The 19,340-nt window shown below is 40.6% G+C and overlaps 1 protein-coding gene across 3 annotated transcripts in view; it reads left to right on the top strand.

The window, feature by feature from the left end:
- The window catches only part of TRMT11 (tRNA methyltransferase 11 homolog), a 66,866-nt gene that overhangs the window by 24,916 nt on the left and 22,610 nt on the right, over window positions 1-19,340 (top strand). For all 3 annotated transcript variants that reach the window (XM_004587224.3, XM_058677797.1, XM_058677747.1), the window contains 4 exons: window positions 919-999; window positions 3,641-3,805; window positions 5,707-5,779; window positions 5,885-6,016. In XM_004587224.3, coding sequence (XP_004587281.1) covers window positions 919-999; window positions 3,641-3,805; window positions 5,707-5,779; window positions 5,885-6,016 — 451 coding nt within the window. The remainder of the gene's footprint in view (window positions 1-918; window positions 1,000-3,640; window positions 3,806-5,706; window positions 5,780-5,884; window positions 6,017-19,340) is intronic.

Here is a 19,340-nt window from a genome sequence, read left to right as displayed (position 1 = left end):
AAAATAGTTGTATTGTTTTTATGTATACTTGATAATGGTGGTTCATACATTTACATTTATGATTTAAAGCAAGAGATAATTATTTGATTTGTTATCAGAGTACCTGTTAAAATAGGATATAATTTAAATAATAAATATATTAACTTTTATAAATATTGATATCTCACACCCTAATTGTGCTTTTGTAGTTGCTGAAAACTGTTTTCAACGAAAATAGAGCCCAATGATAAGAATTAATTCATTTTAGATTATTCATGTAAAAAAATCCGTAAGTTTTCATTCAGTATTTTTAATGTGAACTAGTTTTTGCTTTATTTTGATGAGATCTTGCATCTGCTCCTTTCATTTCTACATACCCACAGTAGGCAGGGCTAAGCCAGATTGAAACCAAGAACCCAGAATTCAATCTGAGTTTTCCAAATGAGGGTCAGGGAGGGATCCCAGTGTTTGAATCCTCCCAGGTTGCACGTTATCAGCAAGCTGGGTTAAATCAGAGGACAGGGTATTCTGATATGGTACAAATGTGCCAAGTGGTAACATAGCTGCTATTGCTAAATATCTGCCCCTATATTCTCATTTTTAAGAAAGGAACAAGTTGCATCGGTGCTGACCTCTTGAAATATGATGAATATGTCTTAACATACTTTTGATCACAAAAGGTAGTGTTTCCTAAGTAATGCTGTTGAAAGGAATGATGCTAGCTAGGTATGCATACATTTCTTGCCTTGTGACTGGTTTCATGAGTATAACCTTAGAGGTTCTCTTTTTCATTTCTAAAGCTTGCTGAATATTGGAAAGTCCAGGGTTGTTTCATGGTACTCTGTCTGCAGCCACTGCAAGACTCCGGATCAAATCGAATAGTATACAAAATAAGAGTCTGGGACTTTCTATTTAACAGACACTTGTGTGACGTTTCAGGTGGCCTCCTGATAGCATCTGCTCATTTTGGTGCATATGTGTGTGGGACTGACATAGACTACAATACAGTTCATGGTTTGGGTGAGTAGAGATCTTAGACATTGGATTGTCTTTGCTGTTATACCAAATGTGCCTTTGAATAATTTTTATGTGACATTACTTTAATGTTCACATACAAGATTATGATACAATAATACTGAATATTGTATTGTGCGTCTGCTTTTTTATAAGGTAGCAAATTTTATGTATTTCATAATTTAGATTGAGGAGTATGCCAATACTTCCCATCTTTCCCTCTGGATATATGTTTTTATTTATTTATTTTTTAATGACATGATCCTCTGTGTGAAGTGTGATCTTGGGGAGCACAGGGGTGAATAAGAAAAAGATATTGGGTCTAGCATACGAGCCTAATGGCTAAAGTTCTTGCCTTGCATGCGCTGGAATCCCACATGGGTGCCAGTTTGCATCCAAGCAGATTTACTTCCCATCCAGCTCTCTGCTTGTGGCCTGGGAAAGCAATTGAGGATGGCCCAAAGCCTTGTGAGCTTGCACCTGGATGGGAGACTCAGAAGAAGCTTCAGGCTCCTGGCTTCAGCTTAGCTCAGCTCCAGCCATTGTGGCTACTTGGGGAACATGAAGATCTTTCTCTCTGCCTTTCCTCCTTCTCTCTCTAAATCTGACTTTTGACTAAAAATAAATCTTTTTTTTTTTTTTAAAAAAGGTAAAGAGATTGTCTCAAAAGTATTTGTAGACCTGGTAAGAGAGTTAAAAAAAAAAAGAGCAAACTATGCATTTGTGAACTCAAGGGTTGGGAGAGAAGAAGCAGAAGAGCAAGACTAGCCATTTTGTAAACCAGCATGTGTGTGTTAATGAAACAGTTCACATGTAGGATTATCACCATTTATCCAGTGATCACATGGAGTAGACTGCATTCATATCTAGTCTCCGATATCACAGGTTTGTTCTAATTTTTATAACTGGCCAAGACATCTTTAAAATACATTGATGGTAACATAACTTGAAAGATTCTGCCTTCCACTGAGGGGCATGTGACATAAGTATCTGCTTTGCCTGTGAGGTGATAAATTCTAAAAGCTTTGCTAGTGAGCTGGGAGTGGATGGAGTTGCATCAAACTGAAGAAAGGTTTTCTTTTGGCTGAAAGGCATTGACAATTTCAAGATTCATGGATGACTTTGAGATTGCTTGTGTTTGTGTTGTTCTTCATTATTGTAACTTGATCAGTCAACCTTTGGAGTACTCTTTTCTTGTTCCACACTGTGTTATTGCATAGATGAGAATTTATTATCCTTTATTTTCTTTTACTGAAGGAATTTGAGAAATGGCTCTGATGTTCTACCTTTTTTCCTATTCTGGCTATAAAACTTAGTGGTAGTTATTAGAAGGAAAATGAGTTATATTTTGTTAAGTTTACACAACCAGGCTGACAAGAATGTTAGAGCAATATGCTAGAGTAGACAAACTGCTAAGAAGAATTATCCCCAATTGCTTTTAGTAGAAGCAATGCCTCTGCTTCAAAGAAATTGTCCTATAAAATTTATTTGAATTTTTATTTGTGAAAGCTATATTTAGGAAGTTATGTTATAATCTTCGGTCTGCTGGCATAGACTTCTGGTTGAGGTGGAGTTTCTTTGGTGCTTATCCAAGGTACTGCTGTGTGTTCCCTGTTTACTTTGCCTCTGATCTCTGCTATATTGTACAGTAGTCTCAAGTTTCTCCTGTTTAAAAATACAAAACCATTTCCACCAGTCTTAAATGGGCCCACTTGCTGCCACTGATTTCTTCCTCCTTTTCAAGAATCTAGTGTTTAGTTGGTGTCCACTGTTCATTATCTCTCAGCACCGATTCTGCCCATTATAATCCTGCTCTCATGTCTGTTGCTCCGTTAAAAATCACATGATGAGGCTACTGTGAGTTGGCAACTTTGACTCTCATGAAACTTGCTTGGCTACACAGCTTGAATCCTGTAGAACTTTCTTGACGTTTCCACCTCAGTTTAATGAAGGCCCTGTGATTATCTTTCCTGCTTTTCTCTACACCTTTTTGTGACTTCTACTACATTTCCTGTAGTTGAGTCATGTTATTGTTTCCATTTGTAACTTTTGTTTTTATTGAGAAGTAGATCACAATGCATAGTACAGAAAGGTGTAAAGATATGTATGTGAAACTATAAAGGATGCAATGAACATATATGACTTAGCAAAATGTCTTTTAATCTTACGGATTCATCCTAAGCTTATATTTTGAATTCTATCAAGTGTATTCTGGCCTTCAGCTGTTCCTTAAATGTCTTTCTGTTGAGCTGCTCATTCCACCAAATAGGTTATTTGAGGAGTGAAGTAATGTCTAGAAAAGATCTCTGTCTGTGTCTCTTCCTCTTTATCTCTCTAACCCTGCCTTTCAAATAAAGAAATCTTTGTTAAAAAAAAAATACTGAATGTGTATAAAACAATTTTACTTGTAAGGTGGTGAAACAAGATCAGTTAGCTATCAGTACAGTTTACTGTTCAAATCTGTTTTTATATTAAGTTGAAATAAAAACATTTTATTTATGTGCATACATTTAACATTTTATGTGAAAACAAATTATTTGCGCAACCGTGGATTAGCATAAGTTAAAACATTACATTGAGTTAAACACCAGAAGGTAAGAATGCTGTTGAATTATCTGATACTTTCTTCCTTTTCCTTTTTCTTCAGGAAAGGCTAGTAGGAAAAACCAGAAATGGAGAGGACCAGATGAAAATATTAGAGCAAATCTTCGTCAGTATGGCTTAGAGAAATACTACCTTGATGTGCTGGTTTCAGATGCTTCTACACCTTCCTGGAGGAAGGGCACATATTTTGATGCAATCATCACTGATCGTAAGTTTTTTTTTTTTTTTTCCCCCAATGGGAAGTTTGGGTAGAATCTGTTTCCTAAAGTCGTTTACATCTATCGATACATAGACAAAATGCTAATTTGTGCTAGTAGTCCTCCCCGTCCTAACAGCTTCACCTAGTAAAAAGTAGAAAGCTGTTAATGTTGGATATGGTTCCAATTTTATAGTTAAGGTTTTACTGTATGATGTTGCTATCCTCTTTTATATACTTACATATTAACTTGGTATTCATTTTCTCTTCTAGCTTGTTTGTTGAGGCTTATATTTGTTTTAATAAACTATAAATGTTTGTTAGTGTATCAGTTGAATCTAAAATGTCATTCATAATGATCACTTTGAGTAGTGGGGCAAGATGGGTTAACCTGGGTTGACTGGATTAACCTGCTTTATTATTATCATTATCATTATCATTATCATTATCATTATTATTATTGGAAAGTCAGATATACAGGGAAGAGGAGAGACAGAGAGGAAGATCTTCCATCCATTGATTCACTCCCTAAGCGGTCGCAATGGCTCTAGCTTAGCCAACCTGAAGCCACAAGCCAGGTGCTTCTTCCATGTCTCCCACTCGGGTGCAGGGTCCCAGGGCTTTGGACCATCCTTGACTGCTTTCCTAGGCCACAAGCAGGGAGTTGGATGGGAAGCGGGGCAGCCAGGATTAAAACCAGCACCCGTATGGGATCCTGGCGCATTCAAGGTAAGGATTTTAGCTAATAGACTATAGTGCCAGGCCCAACCTGTTGCTTTAGATACCCAAGTCCCATATTATAGTGCTTGAGTTTGAGTCCTGCCTTTACTTCAGATCCAGCTTCCTGTTAATGTACCAGATGATTCCTCAGGTTACTGGAGTTGTTATTACCCACAGGGGAGAGAGAGCTAGAGTTCCCGATTCCTGCCTTCAGCCTGCCTAGCCTCCAGCTACTGCAGGTTTTTTGGGAGTGAGCCAGCAGATGAAAGTTACCTCTTCGTTGCTTGCTCTTTTCCCACCTCTTGTCTTCACTCTGCCTTTCAGATAGGTAGGTAGGTAAAACCTAAAGAAGTCCTGTAAAATTTCAGGTATCATACAGTTCTCCATGTTTCGTGGGTTTTTTTTTTTTTTTTTTTTTTTAACCTTAGAGTTCCTTTGCAGAGGTATAATAAATCAGGGGATGCTGTAAGCCACGGGACTGGTGAACTCACTGAGCTTCCGGAATGTTCATGAGCACTTATTTTCCATGCCTCGTGAGATTTTGGTTTGTTAGGCAGCTGAGCTAAGAATAGATCTGCTTTTTCTGGCATTTGGCAGTAAGTCTGTAAATAGTGTCGAAGTTAAGCCCTCTGTCTGAACCCTCCTGAGTTCTTTGGTAGCATAGCTGCTTTCTATGCTAACAAAAGGAAAATTTTTAAGATATTATGCTGGCATTGAGTATAATTTAAGATAGTCAGGCGAGTTCATATGAACATTTTGCTGTCCCACTTGGTGTATGTGTATAAAATGCGTATTTTTTTTCCTGATTAAGTAGCAGATGTTGTAGCCCTCTATTCCTGTCCTTCTGTGTGTATTTCCTAAGAAAAGAACAGAGATTATCAATTTTAGGAAATAATTTAAGTTACGTTTTATCCCATAGTTGTGTCAGGTGAACCAGTAATGGCCATTATACCTATCTTGGGGTATTTCATTTAGTAAGGATATCTTTTCAGCCTCCTTAATTTGTAACATTTGCCCAGCCTTTGTCTTTGTTTTCTGACAATGACATTTTTGAAGAACACAAATTCTCATGTTGCAATAGTGCCCGTTGATGTTGTGTCCTCAGAGTGTCTCATTTGGAGTCACATTATGTCTACTTGTCCTTCATTGGTCATTTGGTGACTTGATTATCTGTATTACCTGTTTCTCTCTAGCACCATATGGTATCAGAGAATCTACCAGAAGAACAGGTTCACAAAAGGAAATACCAAAGGGAATAGAAAAATGGTAAGTAGAATTTAGATGTAATGTTTTACTAGTTTCAGAAGAATCATGTTTCTAGTTAACAATCTTAAAACTCTTTACTGCTTTTGTAATTTTCTCTTTGTACAGTCCAGAAAGCCACGTTCCTGTCTCGTTGAGTTACCATCTCAGTGATATGTTTTTTGACCTGTTAAACTTTGCGGCCGAGACCCTCGTATTAGGTGGAAGACTAGTCTATTGGTTACCAGTGTATACACCGGAGTATGTAATCTTAATTCTGGTTTTAATTTCATTCGTTTTCTCTGACATTTGTATACCTAGTACAATTTTTTCTTTATCTCTAATTGCAGTAAGGGTATCCTGTTTAATGTGTATTTGTAGCCTTTGTCTACCAATAGTTATCTAGGAAAATATACCCTTCCTCTTACTGATCGAATTGCTTTGCTGTTGTATTTTGCATCAGGCACTGGCAAACCCCAAGTGTGTGGACCAGATATGGTCCTCTGCCTGTTTTTCTTTTTTTCTTTTCTTTTTAAGATTTATTTTATTTTATTGCAAAGTCAGATATACAGAGAGGAGGAGAGACAAAGAGGAAGATCTTTCATCTATTGATTCACTTCCCAAGTGGCTGCAACGGCCAGAACTATGCTGATCCGAAGCCAGGAGCCTCTTCTGGCTCTCCCATATGGGTCTGCACCCAAAGCTTTGGGTTGTCCTCGACTGCTTTCTCAGGCCACAAGCAGGGAACTGGATGGGAAGTGAGGCTGCTCGGATTAGAACTGGCGCCCATATGGGATCCCAGCATGCAGGTGAGAACTTAGGCACTAAGCTACCATGGCGGGTCCGCTCTACCTGTTTTCCTAAGGTGTCTGAGCTATGACTTGTCTTCATATATGTATATATATTTTTTAAAGATTTATTTATTTTATTACAGCCAGATATACACAGAGGAGGAGAGACAGAGAGGAAGATCCTCCGTCCGATGATTCACTCCCCAAGTGAGCCACGACAGGCCGGTGCGTGCCGATCCGAAGTCGGGAACCTGGAACCTCCTCTGGGTCTCCCACGCGAGTGCAGGGTCCCAATGCATTGGGCCGTCCTCAACTGCTTTCCCAGGCCACAAGCAGGGAGCTGGATGGGAAGTGGAGCTGCCGGGACTAGAACCAGCGCCCATATGGGATCCCGGGGCCTTCAAGGCAAGGACTTTAGCTGCTAGGCCATGCCGCCGGGCCCACATATATTTTTAAATTTATTAATTTTCTTTGAAAGGCAGAGTTGCCACAATGACCAGAGCTTGCTCGTCTGTTATTTGAAAGGCAGAGAGACAGAGAAAGAGATTTTGTATACACTGAATCATTCCTCAAATGCCACATCTGTGTGAAGCAGGCAGACACCTGGAGCCTGGAACTCAATCCAGGTCTGCCCCATGAGTGGCAGAGGCTCCTATCCGAGAGGTTCATCTGCTGCTGCTGTCCCAGGCACATTAGCAGCGAGCTGGATCAGCAGCAGAACTGATGCTCCTATGTGGGATGCTGGCAGTACAGGTTATGGCTTCACTTGCTGAGCTATGCTGTCCCCAGTTTTTCGGAGTTGCTAAAACACAAAAGAATATGCTAAAGAAACATATGTATAACCCATATGTTTCTATGAATCTAACATATTCTGTGACCCATTTGTAGGAAAGATTTTCCAACTCCTGTGTTACATGCTTACACTTAGCACCTTTCTGGTACCTTATTGTCATGAGAACATGTGATACAATAGATCATTTTTTTATTGATTACATTGCATTATGTGGCACAGTTTTATAGGCACTGGATTCCCCCCACCCTTTCCCAAACCCTCCCCACATGGTAGACTCCTCCACCTTGTTGCATTACCACAGTTCAAGTTCAGTTGAGATTCTTTCATTGCAAGCATATACCAAGCATAGAGTCCAGCATCTTATTATCCAGATAAGTTCAACGGTTTCTTGGGGAGACCATCTGTGCTCTGAAGGTAGAGCCGGCAGAGTATCATCCCGATCAATTAAAAGCCCCGGCATTACATCAGTAACAATTTATAATGTTATGGAATTAGTTGACATGGTATTGAGTAACCAATATGTTAAAAGAGAGAAAAAAAAGAATGCAAGTTCAGAACCACATTCTGTGACTTCTACATTGACATTTCAATTATTAGTTTATATACAACCGGGTTCTATACACCTTAAAATGGCTATAGATTACTATTCAGCTGTCTCATGTCTATTTTAATTTTAGTATTTAGCAGTTTATAGCATTGAAGCATGATTTTGCGAAACCTGGCTGTTTTTCGGGTAGTCTAACTCTATAACTCTAACAAGACATATGTCCACAGTTTAGGTGAACAGTTTTAGGAGGGGTGTGCAGAAAATCTTCCATACCCCAGTGAGGAGTAACTAATCTTTGTGTCCCACCCAGTGAGTTATAAGTGCATCCCCGCTGACCGTTTCCTGTCTGTTTCTAAGCTTTCCTTGTTGTTCTCTATCTATTCTAGTTTTTTGTTTACTTGTTTGTTTGTTTTGAGGGGTTTCTGGAGCGATCCTGATGGTCATTATGAGAGAGGGTAGGGACCCAAAGTCGGAACCAGGCAAGGACCAGAGAAAGCTCCTCTCCCTAGTCCTGAAGGAAGTTTATTGTTCTTCTGTTTTTTTTTTTTTATAATAAAGCATTATTTTATTTGTTAGATACTGGCTATTTTAGCTATTTCTTTTTTTAAACATTTTATTATTATTATTATCATTTTATGATACAATTCCGTAGGCTCCTGTCATTTCTCTCCCCTCCCCAATTCCCTCCCACCCCACCTAGTTCCTCTATATCATTACTAAAATATAGTTCTTCATACACAGTCATAAGTTCATCATTGTGGGCATGGACAATGGCAGAGTCCAGCATCCTATTGTCAAGATATAGTGAACAGTTTCATTGTAAGTCCATCTTTGTCTGGAAGTAGGGGTGCATACTGCATTGTATCCTCAAATCTGGATGTTAGTCTCCATTTCACAGCTACTGTACATCCCCTCAAATGAAAAGTCATAATACAAAATCAACAATAGAAAGAAAAATAGAAATTTACATTGCCATGAAGTTAAATGACATGTTACTAGATATGAGAGTCTCCATTACACAGCTACTATACATCCCCTAAAATGAAAAGCCACAAAACAAAATCAGCATCAGGGAGAAAAAAGAAATTAACATCACCATGAAGTTAAATAACATGCTACTAAATGACTAATGTGTAGCTGAAAAAATGAATATCAAGGGATTTCTTGCAGAAAATGATGCCACTGCGAATCATTGAATGATTTAATCGGAAGAAAGTGTTTTGAAGAGATGAAACTAACAGAAAACAACAAAACCCATGCGATATAGTTTCTGCTGATCTTTGTTGGTGAAGTGTGTCTCTTTTAGACAATAAATAGATGGGTGTTGTCTTTTAATCCAGTCTACTAATCTGTGACGTTTGATTGAGCTTAAGCCATTTACACTCAGGATTAATATGAATTGGTGTTACTTTGGTGCTGTCATTTTAGGAATGGGTTGTTCATTGGTTTAGTCTTCTGATGTCATTTTACTGGGATGTTCTTCCTGTTTGCCTTTGGTTTTGGTAGGTGCTATTCCTCTTCTCTGTCAAGAGAACATCTTGAAGTATCATTTGTAGGGCAGGTTTAGAAGAGGCAAATTCTTTCAACTTTTCTTTACTGTGGAAGAATTTTATTTCATTTTCAATGACAAAAGAAAGCTTTGCTGGATATGTTATCCTAGGCCGACAGTTTTTTTCTTTTAGAATGTGGAATATGTCACTCCATTCTCTTCTTGCCTGTAGAGTTTCCTGTGAGAGATCTCCTGTGAGTTTAATTGGCATTCCTTTATATGTCAATTGATTTTTTTCACATGCACATTTAAGGATCTTTTCCTTATGTTCAGTTGAAGAGAGCTTGAAGATCATGCATGTGTCTTGGTGAAGATCACTTTTGATCAATCCTGTTGGGAGTTCTGTGTCTCTCCTAGATCTTGTTTCCCAATTCTTTCTCCAGATTAGGGAAATTTTCCTTTATTATTTCATTAAATACATTTGCAAACTCAGCTTCTATTTCTGCACCTTCTGGGACTCCCATAACTCTTATGTTAGGCCTCTTAACAGTGTCTTTCAATTCTTGAATACTTTTTTTGGCCTGATCCAGCTCCACTTCAGCTTTTTGTTTGCTTCCCCCTGGTGACAGGAAGTATTTTCTAATTCTGAAATTCTTTCTTGTGCTTGCTTCATTCTATTTTGGAGACTCTCCAGTGTATTTTTAATTTGCTCTACTGTGTTCTTCATTTCTGATATACCAGCCTTGATTTGCTTTATTGCTTGCTTAAATCCTTTGAACTCTTCTATGTGCTTCTCATTGTTGCTCAGAAGCCTTAAAATGAGTTTTATGAATTCTGTGTGCCCTATTTTCTCAATGTCTTCCTCAGTGAACTCTGAGGTTGGCATAGTGTTTTGCTCTTTTGCAGGGGAGTCTTCAGTAATATTCATTGTGCCTCTGTGTCTTCTTTTGCTCTTGGTCATTGTACTTCTGGTTAGCAGAGTCTTCTCCTTGAGGTGGGTTTCTAAGCTGTGTTACCCACAGGTCTAAATGCGATTTTACTTAAGCAGTTGGTATACAACTCTTTGCTTGCAGCCAATTGTGCCACTCCCTCCTGCGAGTTCCTGGTCTGGGTTCTTATGTCAGATTTCCACCGTGGTCTCCGTAGCCCCGGCTCCTGGCTCACCACTCTCCACCTCCTATGGTCCCATGCTGATGCTGCACCATTGTCTGTATAATCTTTCTCCCACTTTCAGTTGGAGCTGGTCCCAGGATTAGAGAGACACCAGGCGTCTTATACAGTTAGGTTGTTGGTGGTGCTGATCTTGTCGGAACTTGATGGATGTTAGGTCTGGGTGCCACATGGACTTACTTTGACTTGTATGATGCCACAGTCGGTATTATTTTCTTGCGGGACCAGTGCAGTCCACGAACCTCAGTGAGTTCTCGAGAGCTCAGCACATGCTCAGTTTACTGTTGTCCCCTGCAGTCCTAAACCTATTACCACAGTGTACAAAATGGTGCCTGATGTACCACTAGAGTTCTTGATCAGCTGGCTGTCAGGTCTGAGGGCTACCCAGACCTGTCTTGGGTGGAATCTGTAGAATGCCACGTTGCTGCAGTTCACTGAGTCAGAAATGAGTTCACTCCCAGTTCTCTTTATGCTCAGTCCTTTCTTTTGCCTTTGCCTCCTTAGGCAACATGGCACCCAATTCAACTCTAGGGGACTGACGGCGCTGTGAAATCCACCCTGTTCTCGCACTGTCCATCTGGGATCTGCTGATCTGTCTCTGCTCGTGGTCAAATGAAACAGACCAGCAGGATGGACAGGGCTTTGTCTGGGTTCACCTCCCAAGCTCCCAGTGAAAGTCCCTTCGCACCTGGTTGCTGGTGGAGTTCCAGCTGCTGGTGGAGTTCAGATCAGCATTAGCTTAATGCCACTGGAGTATCAGTCACTACAACACCACACTGCTGTGTCCGCTGCTTTCCTGTGTCTGACAGTCTCCAGGTACCCCTCTGCTGTTGTTCTGTCCTTTCCTATTTCCTTGAATATGTCCTCTCTGCTTCATCCTGATTAAATGTTTCTCCATCCATTTAAATGTGTCCTTACCCTATTCTGCCATCTTGATTCTCTCCTGTTCTTCTGTTTCTGCGGACTGCTCAGTGCTCCTGGTTGTCATTCCGATGACCTTGAATCCTGCAAGGCAGGATTTGGGCTTCTTCCATCCTATGTGTTAGATCTAAATGGGGGTGGGGTGAGTGACCTTAGAGTTTTCAGCCTCTGAAGGCACTCCAATTCCCTGTGGTCTCCTTGGCAGTTGGTATGTAGTTCTCGCTGCCCATACTGATAGTCCTTGGTGAGGATCTGGGAGTCTCCAGAATTGGGATACAAGCCTCCTCCTGTCCACCTGCTCCACTCTGGGGTCTCCCCCCTGCTCTGTACATATGACCTCCTGTTAAGAGGTTGTTAGGATCGCTCCTGATTCCCCCCATATACCTTTGTAGTTTTGCTATTGTCTAATGCTGATTCGAGACTGTTGTCTATGAGTTACCAGTTATGATCCTGATAGGTTACAATTCCCGTCTTCCTCACACCTTCTAGGGTGATGTAAGATTTCTCTGCTCTCCCTCCCCATTTCTGAGTAGCATAGGGCCTTACAAGTATATAAGGTTTTACAATTCTTTGATGTGGATCATAAGCAGTGTGACTCATATCGATTGTTGGTTCATTGGTTACTTCATAATATCTTATTGCATGAGATACAGGCTGTTTGGGGTTGAAATAATATTACTGTTTTTTGGATTGACATCATTTCATAACAGCCACATCAACAACAACAACAACAACATTAACAACAAATTATAGTACCCTGAAAAAATAATGTGCCACTGAGTAACCAACACATGTGTGACAAAAAGGAAACACAGAAGTCTCTTGGGAAAAACGATGCCATCGTGTACTTCATGAGCACGTGATGAATTCTACTAGAGAAAAGAGATTATTTGGAAGCAACCAAAGTGAAATAAAAACATCAAAACACATGGGATACAGCCAAAAAAGCCAACAGACAATCCAAAAAACAGTATAGATTGGACTGTTGCAGTTACACTTTTCCATTTTGGCTTCCTTATATGAGAGAGAATATATGGTATTTGTTCTTTTGTGATTGACTCATTTCACTGAGCATAATGGTTTCTAGTTGGAAGCACCTGGTTGTAAATAGGATAATTTCATTCTTCTTAATAGCTGAATAATATTCCATGGAGTAGATTTACCACAGTTTCTTTAACCACTCTTCCTTGGATGCACATATGGTTTGTTTCCATGTCTTTGCTATTGTAAATTGTGCTGCTGTAAATATAGGATTACAGATCCCCTTCTCACATGCAGATTTCACTTCTTTTGGGTATATTCCTAGGAATGGAATAGCTGGGTCATATGGCAGGCTTATCTGCAGTTTTCCAAGCACTCTCCATACTGATTTCCGCAGTGGTTGTACTAGCCTGCACTCCCACCAGCAGTAAAGGAGGGTGCGTTTCTCCCCACATCCACGCCAGCAGGTGTTGTTATTCGAGTTCTGAATGTAGGCCAGTCTCACTGGAGTTAGGTGGTACCTCAATGTGGTTTTCATTTGTATCTCTCTGATGGCTAGGGAGCCTGAGCATCTTTTCATATGTCTGAGCCATTTGAACCAATTCTTTTGAGAAATGTCTGTTCATTTTTTTTGCCCATTTTGTTACAGGGTTGTTTTTTTTTGCTGTCCCTGGGTTTCTGAAGCTCTTTGTAGATCCTGGATATTAGTCCCCTATCACTTGTGTAGTGTGCAAATTTTTTCTCCCGTTTTGTTGGTTGCTTCTTTACTGTGTGAATTGTTTCCTTTGCTGTACAGAAGCTTTTTAGTTTGATGTAGTCTCATTTGTTCATTTTGGATTTGATTGCCTTTGCTTTTCTAAGAAGTCTTTCTCTGTTCCTATATCTTAGAGTGTGTTTCCTATGTTTTCCTTTAATAGTTTGATGGTTTCTGAGTGTAGATTTAGGTCCTTGAGCCAGTTAGAGCTGATTTTTGTATCATGTGACAGGTGCGGGTCTTGCTTCTTTATTCTGTAAGCTGCTATCCAGTTGTCCCAACAGCATTTGTTGAATAGACCAGGTTTTTTTTACCTGGATTGTTTTCAGTTTTCTTGTCAAAGATTAGTTGACTATACATGTGTGGATTCCCTTCTGGTGTTTCGATTCTGTTCCACTGATCTTCTTCTCTGTTTCTGTACCAGTACCAGACTGTTTTGATAACCACTGTGCTGTAGTATGTCTTGAGGTCTGGGACTGTGATTCCTCCAGTTTGATTTCTATTTTTCTGGACAGCGTTAGCTATTCGTGGTCTTTTGTGATTCCAGCTCAACTTTTGTATTATCTTTTCTATTTCTGAGAAGAATGTTGTTGGGATTTTTATTGGGATTGCGTTGAATCTGTATATTGCTTTTGGTAATATGGTCATTTTGATAATGTTGATCCTGCCAATCCAAGAACATGGTAAGGTTCTCCATTTTTCAAGGTCTTCTTCTATTTCCTTTTTAAATGATTTATAGTTTTCACTATAGAGGTCTTTCACATATTTAGTTAACTTAATTCCTAGGTATTTAAGATTCCTCGCCTCTATTTTAAAGGGGACTGTACTTAAAATTTCTTTCTCAGCCGTGGAATTATTTGCGTATACTAGTGCCATCGATTTGTGTTCATTAATTTTGTATCCTGCTACTCTGCCAAAGTCTCTTATGAGTTCCAGTAGTCTCTTGACTGAGTCTTTTGGTTCTCCTTTGTAGAGAATCATGTCATCTGTGAATAGCGATAATTTCAATTCCTCATTTCCAATTTGTATTCCTTTAATTGCTTTTTCTTGCGTAATAGCTCTGGCAAGGACTTCTAAAACTATATTGAAGAGTAGCGATGGAGTGGACATCCCGGTCTAGTTCCAGATTTTAGCGGGAAAACTTCTAATCTTTCCCCATTTAGTGTGATGCTGGCATTGGGTTTATCGTAAATTGCTTTAATTGTGTTGTAGAATGTTCCTTCTATGCCTATCTTGTTTAGGGTTTTTAACATGAGATGATGTTGGATTTTATCAGATGCCTTCTCTGCCTCTACAGTAGATCATTTTTAAAGATTTATTTTATTTTTATTGCAAAATCATATCTAGAAAGGAGGGAAGACAGAGAGGAAGACCCTCTGTCTGATGATTCACTCCCAAGTGACTGCAACGGCCAGAGCTGCGCTGATATGAAGCCAGGAGCCAAGAGCCTCTTCTGGGTCTCCCACATGGGTGTAGGATGCCAAGTCTTTGGACCATCCTCTACTGCATTCCCTGGCTACAAACAGGGAGCTAAATGGGAAGCGGGGCTGCTAGGATTCAAACTCTTGCTCCTTGGGGTCCTGGTGCATTCAAGACATGTACTTTAGCTGCTAGGTCACCGCACTGGGCCCACAATAAATCTTTTTAATGGCCAAGACTTAGGCAAAAATACAGATGCTTTTAAAGCCCTAATTATTTTTATTGTAACTGAGTTGAATGGTATTAGTAATTATTAAATAAGAATGGAGCTGTATACGTCATCATTGGAAGACAGGGTGTTTGAATATGTGAGATCTTCAGATATGTAAGATAGTTTTCAATCTTAAAATTTGGTTATTTCTTCACTATATTTACAAAACAATTATAAAAAAACATTTTGGATTAGTGGTGACCTGTCTTTATTTTCATGGTTCTGAGCAGGCTCCTGGCATTTGGAAACTGTTTTTTAAATTTGTTTTAGAAGTACCATTACCCAGCTTTAAGTTTACCAGCTGGTTATGGTACAGGTTCATGCCACATTGTTTTTTTTTTTTGGCTGCCATTGATAATGTCATTTAACCTCTTCATTTTAGTAGTGAGGACAATTAATTCCAAAGAACGAAACAACTTTGTCTCATACTAAAAGCTAATTAGCTGTAGGTTTTCCTTATTTCCTCTATTTTTGATATGTATCATGTCGGATACTATTAATATTTCGCAGAACTTAATTGTATTTTTCTGTACAAAAACATTCTGTCTTAGACAAACTGGTTCTGGTAGCAAGCTGCTTGTTTTTTGTCTTAGTCTAGCTTTTAGGGCTGATATTTGGGAATAATTTCAAATTTATAAAAATTGGGTACTCAAATACAGTACCCAAACACTTGCATCTCTGTCCTCATGCAGATTGTTTTCCCCAAATATTAATATAATCTCCTCGTGTCCTTCTTCCTTCTCTTACCCCTTACCAGTAACGCTCTTTGTAACTCTTGGAGAGAAGCTGCAGCAATGATGTCCTTTCCCTCCTTTATATTCCATTGCATTTCTCCATGTAAGGAAATGCCCTGCTATGATCATCATCTCTGAATATCAGTGTTGATAATGACATTGCTGTCCACGTCAGGAACCCCATTCAAAGTTAACAGTAGCAGTACAACCAGGATCATTCGCTATGTTCATGTATCTTGTTTTGTCAGTCTACTTCAGTATGAAATATTTCCTTACTCTTTCCTTGTCCTTTACGTCCTTGGCAGTTTTGTAGAGTTACATGGCTTGTATTCTGAGAGTTGACCCTTGACCAGGGTTGATCAATGGTTGCTTTATGACCAGACTGGGGTGAAGCATTCTTGGCAGGAATACCACAAAGCTGATCACCTTGCAGCACATTTTGGAGGAACACATGGATCGTATCTACTGGTTATGCTAATCGTGATCTTCTGGTCATGATGTTCTCTGTTAGGTGTCTTCACTCGGAGTCATCCTTTTCCTCTTTGATGAGTATTACATGGAGACAGCCTGTGAGTATACCAGGATCTTCTTGTTCATCATCTGCTACTCGCATTGACAGCTGCCACTGTGGTGGTTGCCAAATGATTTTTCTATTCTGTTATGCCTTCACCATTTACAAGTTGGCACTGCATGAAGAACTTTCACTTATGTCCCATTTATTTGTAGTAGTATGAAGTCATGGATTCCTGAATTATCCGTTGGTTTGTAATTTATTTCTTATTTTTTTGCTGTTTTTCCAGATTTGACCCATGAAGATCTCTTAAACTAGCTCCTGTGTGCTTTAGAAATGCGATTAATTTTTGTTCACTTCTAGCATATTCACTATTTTGTAGTTTAATTACAGTTGAAATTCTAGAGGTCAAGAGTTTCTTTTGGAGTTCTTTTATTTATTCCTTTATTTAAAAAAACCCTTAAATGTATTTCTAGAAACCTTTAGAAGTCGTCACTATTTCTTCAATGACTTCTGTATTTGAATAGTTTTGAACAAGTTAGAATTTCTAAATACATATAACTAAAGGAGATTTTTAGTAGAAAAAAAAGTTTTTATCATTTTTTTGCCTTGGATGTTTTGCCAAAAGGTAGATTCCTGCGAGCTCAGTGCCTGGCAGTCCTGGGAACACTGCTCTGGTGTTTGCTTTCTTCACATCTGGCTTCATGACTGTTATTGCTGGGGCCGCTGGTGTTTACTGCTAGACTTCTCTGTCTTCTCCGTTAGTAAAGTGGCTTTTTGATGAATTACTGATTATTTGTGTTGACTTATTGATGAATGCGATTTCTAGTTTATGCTAGGGAAATTGATAGCTTTTACTTTTCAGTATGAGTCATATGCACTCTTTCCTCTTGTAGAAATTACAACATCAGTAAGTTTGATCTAAAGTTATCTGCAATCCTGAAATAATGATCTTCTCAGTTAAGCAGTTTAGAATTAGTTTGGCTATGCTGTATTGGAAAATATACCTTTTCATTGAATCAGGAATAAGTAGAAATTTAATAGAAAATTGTACTTTTATACTGATAGTTTTAAGATTTTTGTGTTTTTGGTGTAGTGTATGTTCAATCCTAGTATTGAATTAATTTCTTAGGCAAATTCTGTTGTATGATTCAATTTTAAAAATAAAAATCACCTGGTGCAGGTAAGTATAGCTGAGCACACTGGATCCTTGTGGGGGGGAGGAGAGCTCAGCAGGCCTGCAGGACCACCCCATCCTGGAGCTTAGGTTTTTTGACCTGCACAGGTGCCTGTTGCTGGGTAGCCCAGACCCCAAAGGCACTGGGTGAAGCCCCTTGGGCTGCCTGTGGACAAACTGTCACGGTTAGAGGGTCTTGATGTACAGAGGGATGATGGGATTGCACAGGTGGCAGTGGGAGATGACCTGTGGTTTTTATGCCCAGGTTAGGAACTTCCATTGAGAAGTCCATGACTTGTGTATATATGTAGGGAACTGATGCCAAAGTGGTTTGGAGGGGAGAACAAGAGTGAGAGAAGTGGGTCTGATAACAAAATTTGTGGAGGCAATGTAGACTCACCCAGTGGAACTGCAATCGTTGCTGGCTTGCCCGAGAACTGCGGGTGGGTTCAGGCCTTGCTGGGGAGCTAAGGCGGTGCCCCAGCTGGGTTGGGGTTCCCACAGGTGAGAATGGGAATAGGATTGAGGGCAACAGGTGTGGATGTACATGGCTACAGACTGCACAGGTGTGGGTGTGCGCTGGGATGGTGGAGCAACAGATTAAGCTTGATTCCAGCCCCCACTTGTACTGTGAGAGCCAGGTTGGGTGTAGAATTGGCCAGACTAGGTCTTGACTCCCGCTGAACTATGTGAAAGCTGTTTCTAGGTGTGAACCGGGTAGTGCTGGACTGCGGCAACCAACAACAAGAATCAGAATGGGTGTGGCCGGTTGGGCAAGGCCATTGTTCTTGCCAGGACAGGAGGTGGACAAAGTCAACCTGGGCCAGGGACCCACTGATGTGCTCAAAAACTGCCACTGGGAGGAGACTCGATGGAGGAGCTTGAGAAATTCCTTCATTGTGATGCAGCCCCTGCAGGTGAGCGAAAGAAGCAAGGCAAGGAGCAGCCCACACCTTGGCAGATTATAATACCCACTGGCATACATGTGGGTCAGGTCTGGGGACAGACCAGTTTGGGCCAGCACATAACACCCACTGGTGGATCTGAAACCAGGACAGGGGGTAGGAGGAGCCAGATTGGGCCTCAACACCAGCCAGTTCACATTAGGACCGGGACAGAATTCAGGCTGGGCTGGGACAGGCTGCAGCACCCACCAATAGGAGCTGGAAGAGGGGGCAGGCTAGGTTAGGGCAGGCTGCGCATTAGGACTGCGGATGCTGAGGTGAGGCGAGTCATGCCAGTTTGGTCCCTGTGAGGGCTGGGTACGTGAGTCCCAGGAATGGGGGAATCTGACAGAGCTCAGGTCATGGGACCTACCTGTGTGGTGACGGCTGGGTTTCTGAGCCCCGGGGACAGGGGAGCCGGTGATGTGTGGTCAATTGGCCCAGATCCTGGGGTCCGCCTTGTAAGTTGGTGTTGGTGTTGTGAATCCTGGGGGTGGGGGATGTGTGGGGGTTGGGACTCCTGGCCTGGGTCCAAGGGCCTTCATGCTAGATGGGTGTCAGGGTCATGAGCCCCAGAGGTGGGGGATTTGGTGGGACTTGTGTCTCCTGTCCTGGGCCCTGGGGGCCCGCCTACTAGGTGGATGTCAGGTTTGTGAGCCCCGGGGGTGGGGGATCTGGTGATGCTTGGGACACCTGCCCCAGGTACTAGGACTTGCCTGCAAGAACATGTCCTACTTAATGAAAAAGGTAGAGCAGTAGATGCAGGACCTATTATAAAAGGAGAATATGGCAACATATTTGGTGTTGTAACAGAAGAACAGAACTAACTGGACAACTACCCAAACAAATGATGACAGCAAAAAATCTCGGTGAATGGAACCAATGGACATTGAGAGAATGACATCATCCTTGGATCGGTGAAATTTGCAGCATTTCTGAACTGTCCAAGTCACTTGGACAGAACTCTTGAAATATGTCCACATTGAGACTCTAGGTTGATATGAGGTGGTAGTTCCTCATCCCTGGGTACTGGGACATGTGTAAAAGTCATGAGTGGATTTCCCATTTGTTTCTCCCTTTCCC

This window comes from Ochotona princeps, chromosome 1 (genome assembly GCF_030435755.1).
Source record: "Ochotona princeps isolate mOchPri1 chromosome 1, mOchPri1.hap1, whole genome shotgun sequence".
Classification (NCBI taxonomy): Eukaryota; Metazoa; Chordata; class Mammalia; order Lagomorpha; family Ochotonidae; genus Ochotona; species Ochotona princeps.
Note: the sequence above shows the minus strand (reverse complement) of the source record. Positions and strands in the feature narration are given on the sequence as shown.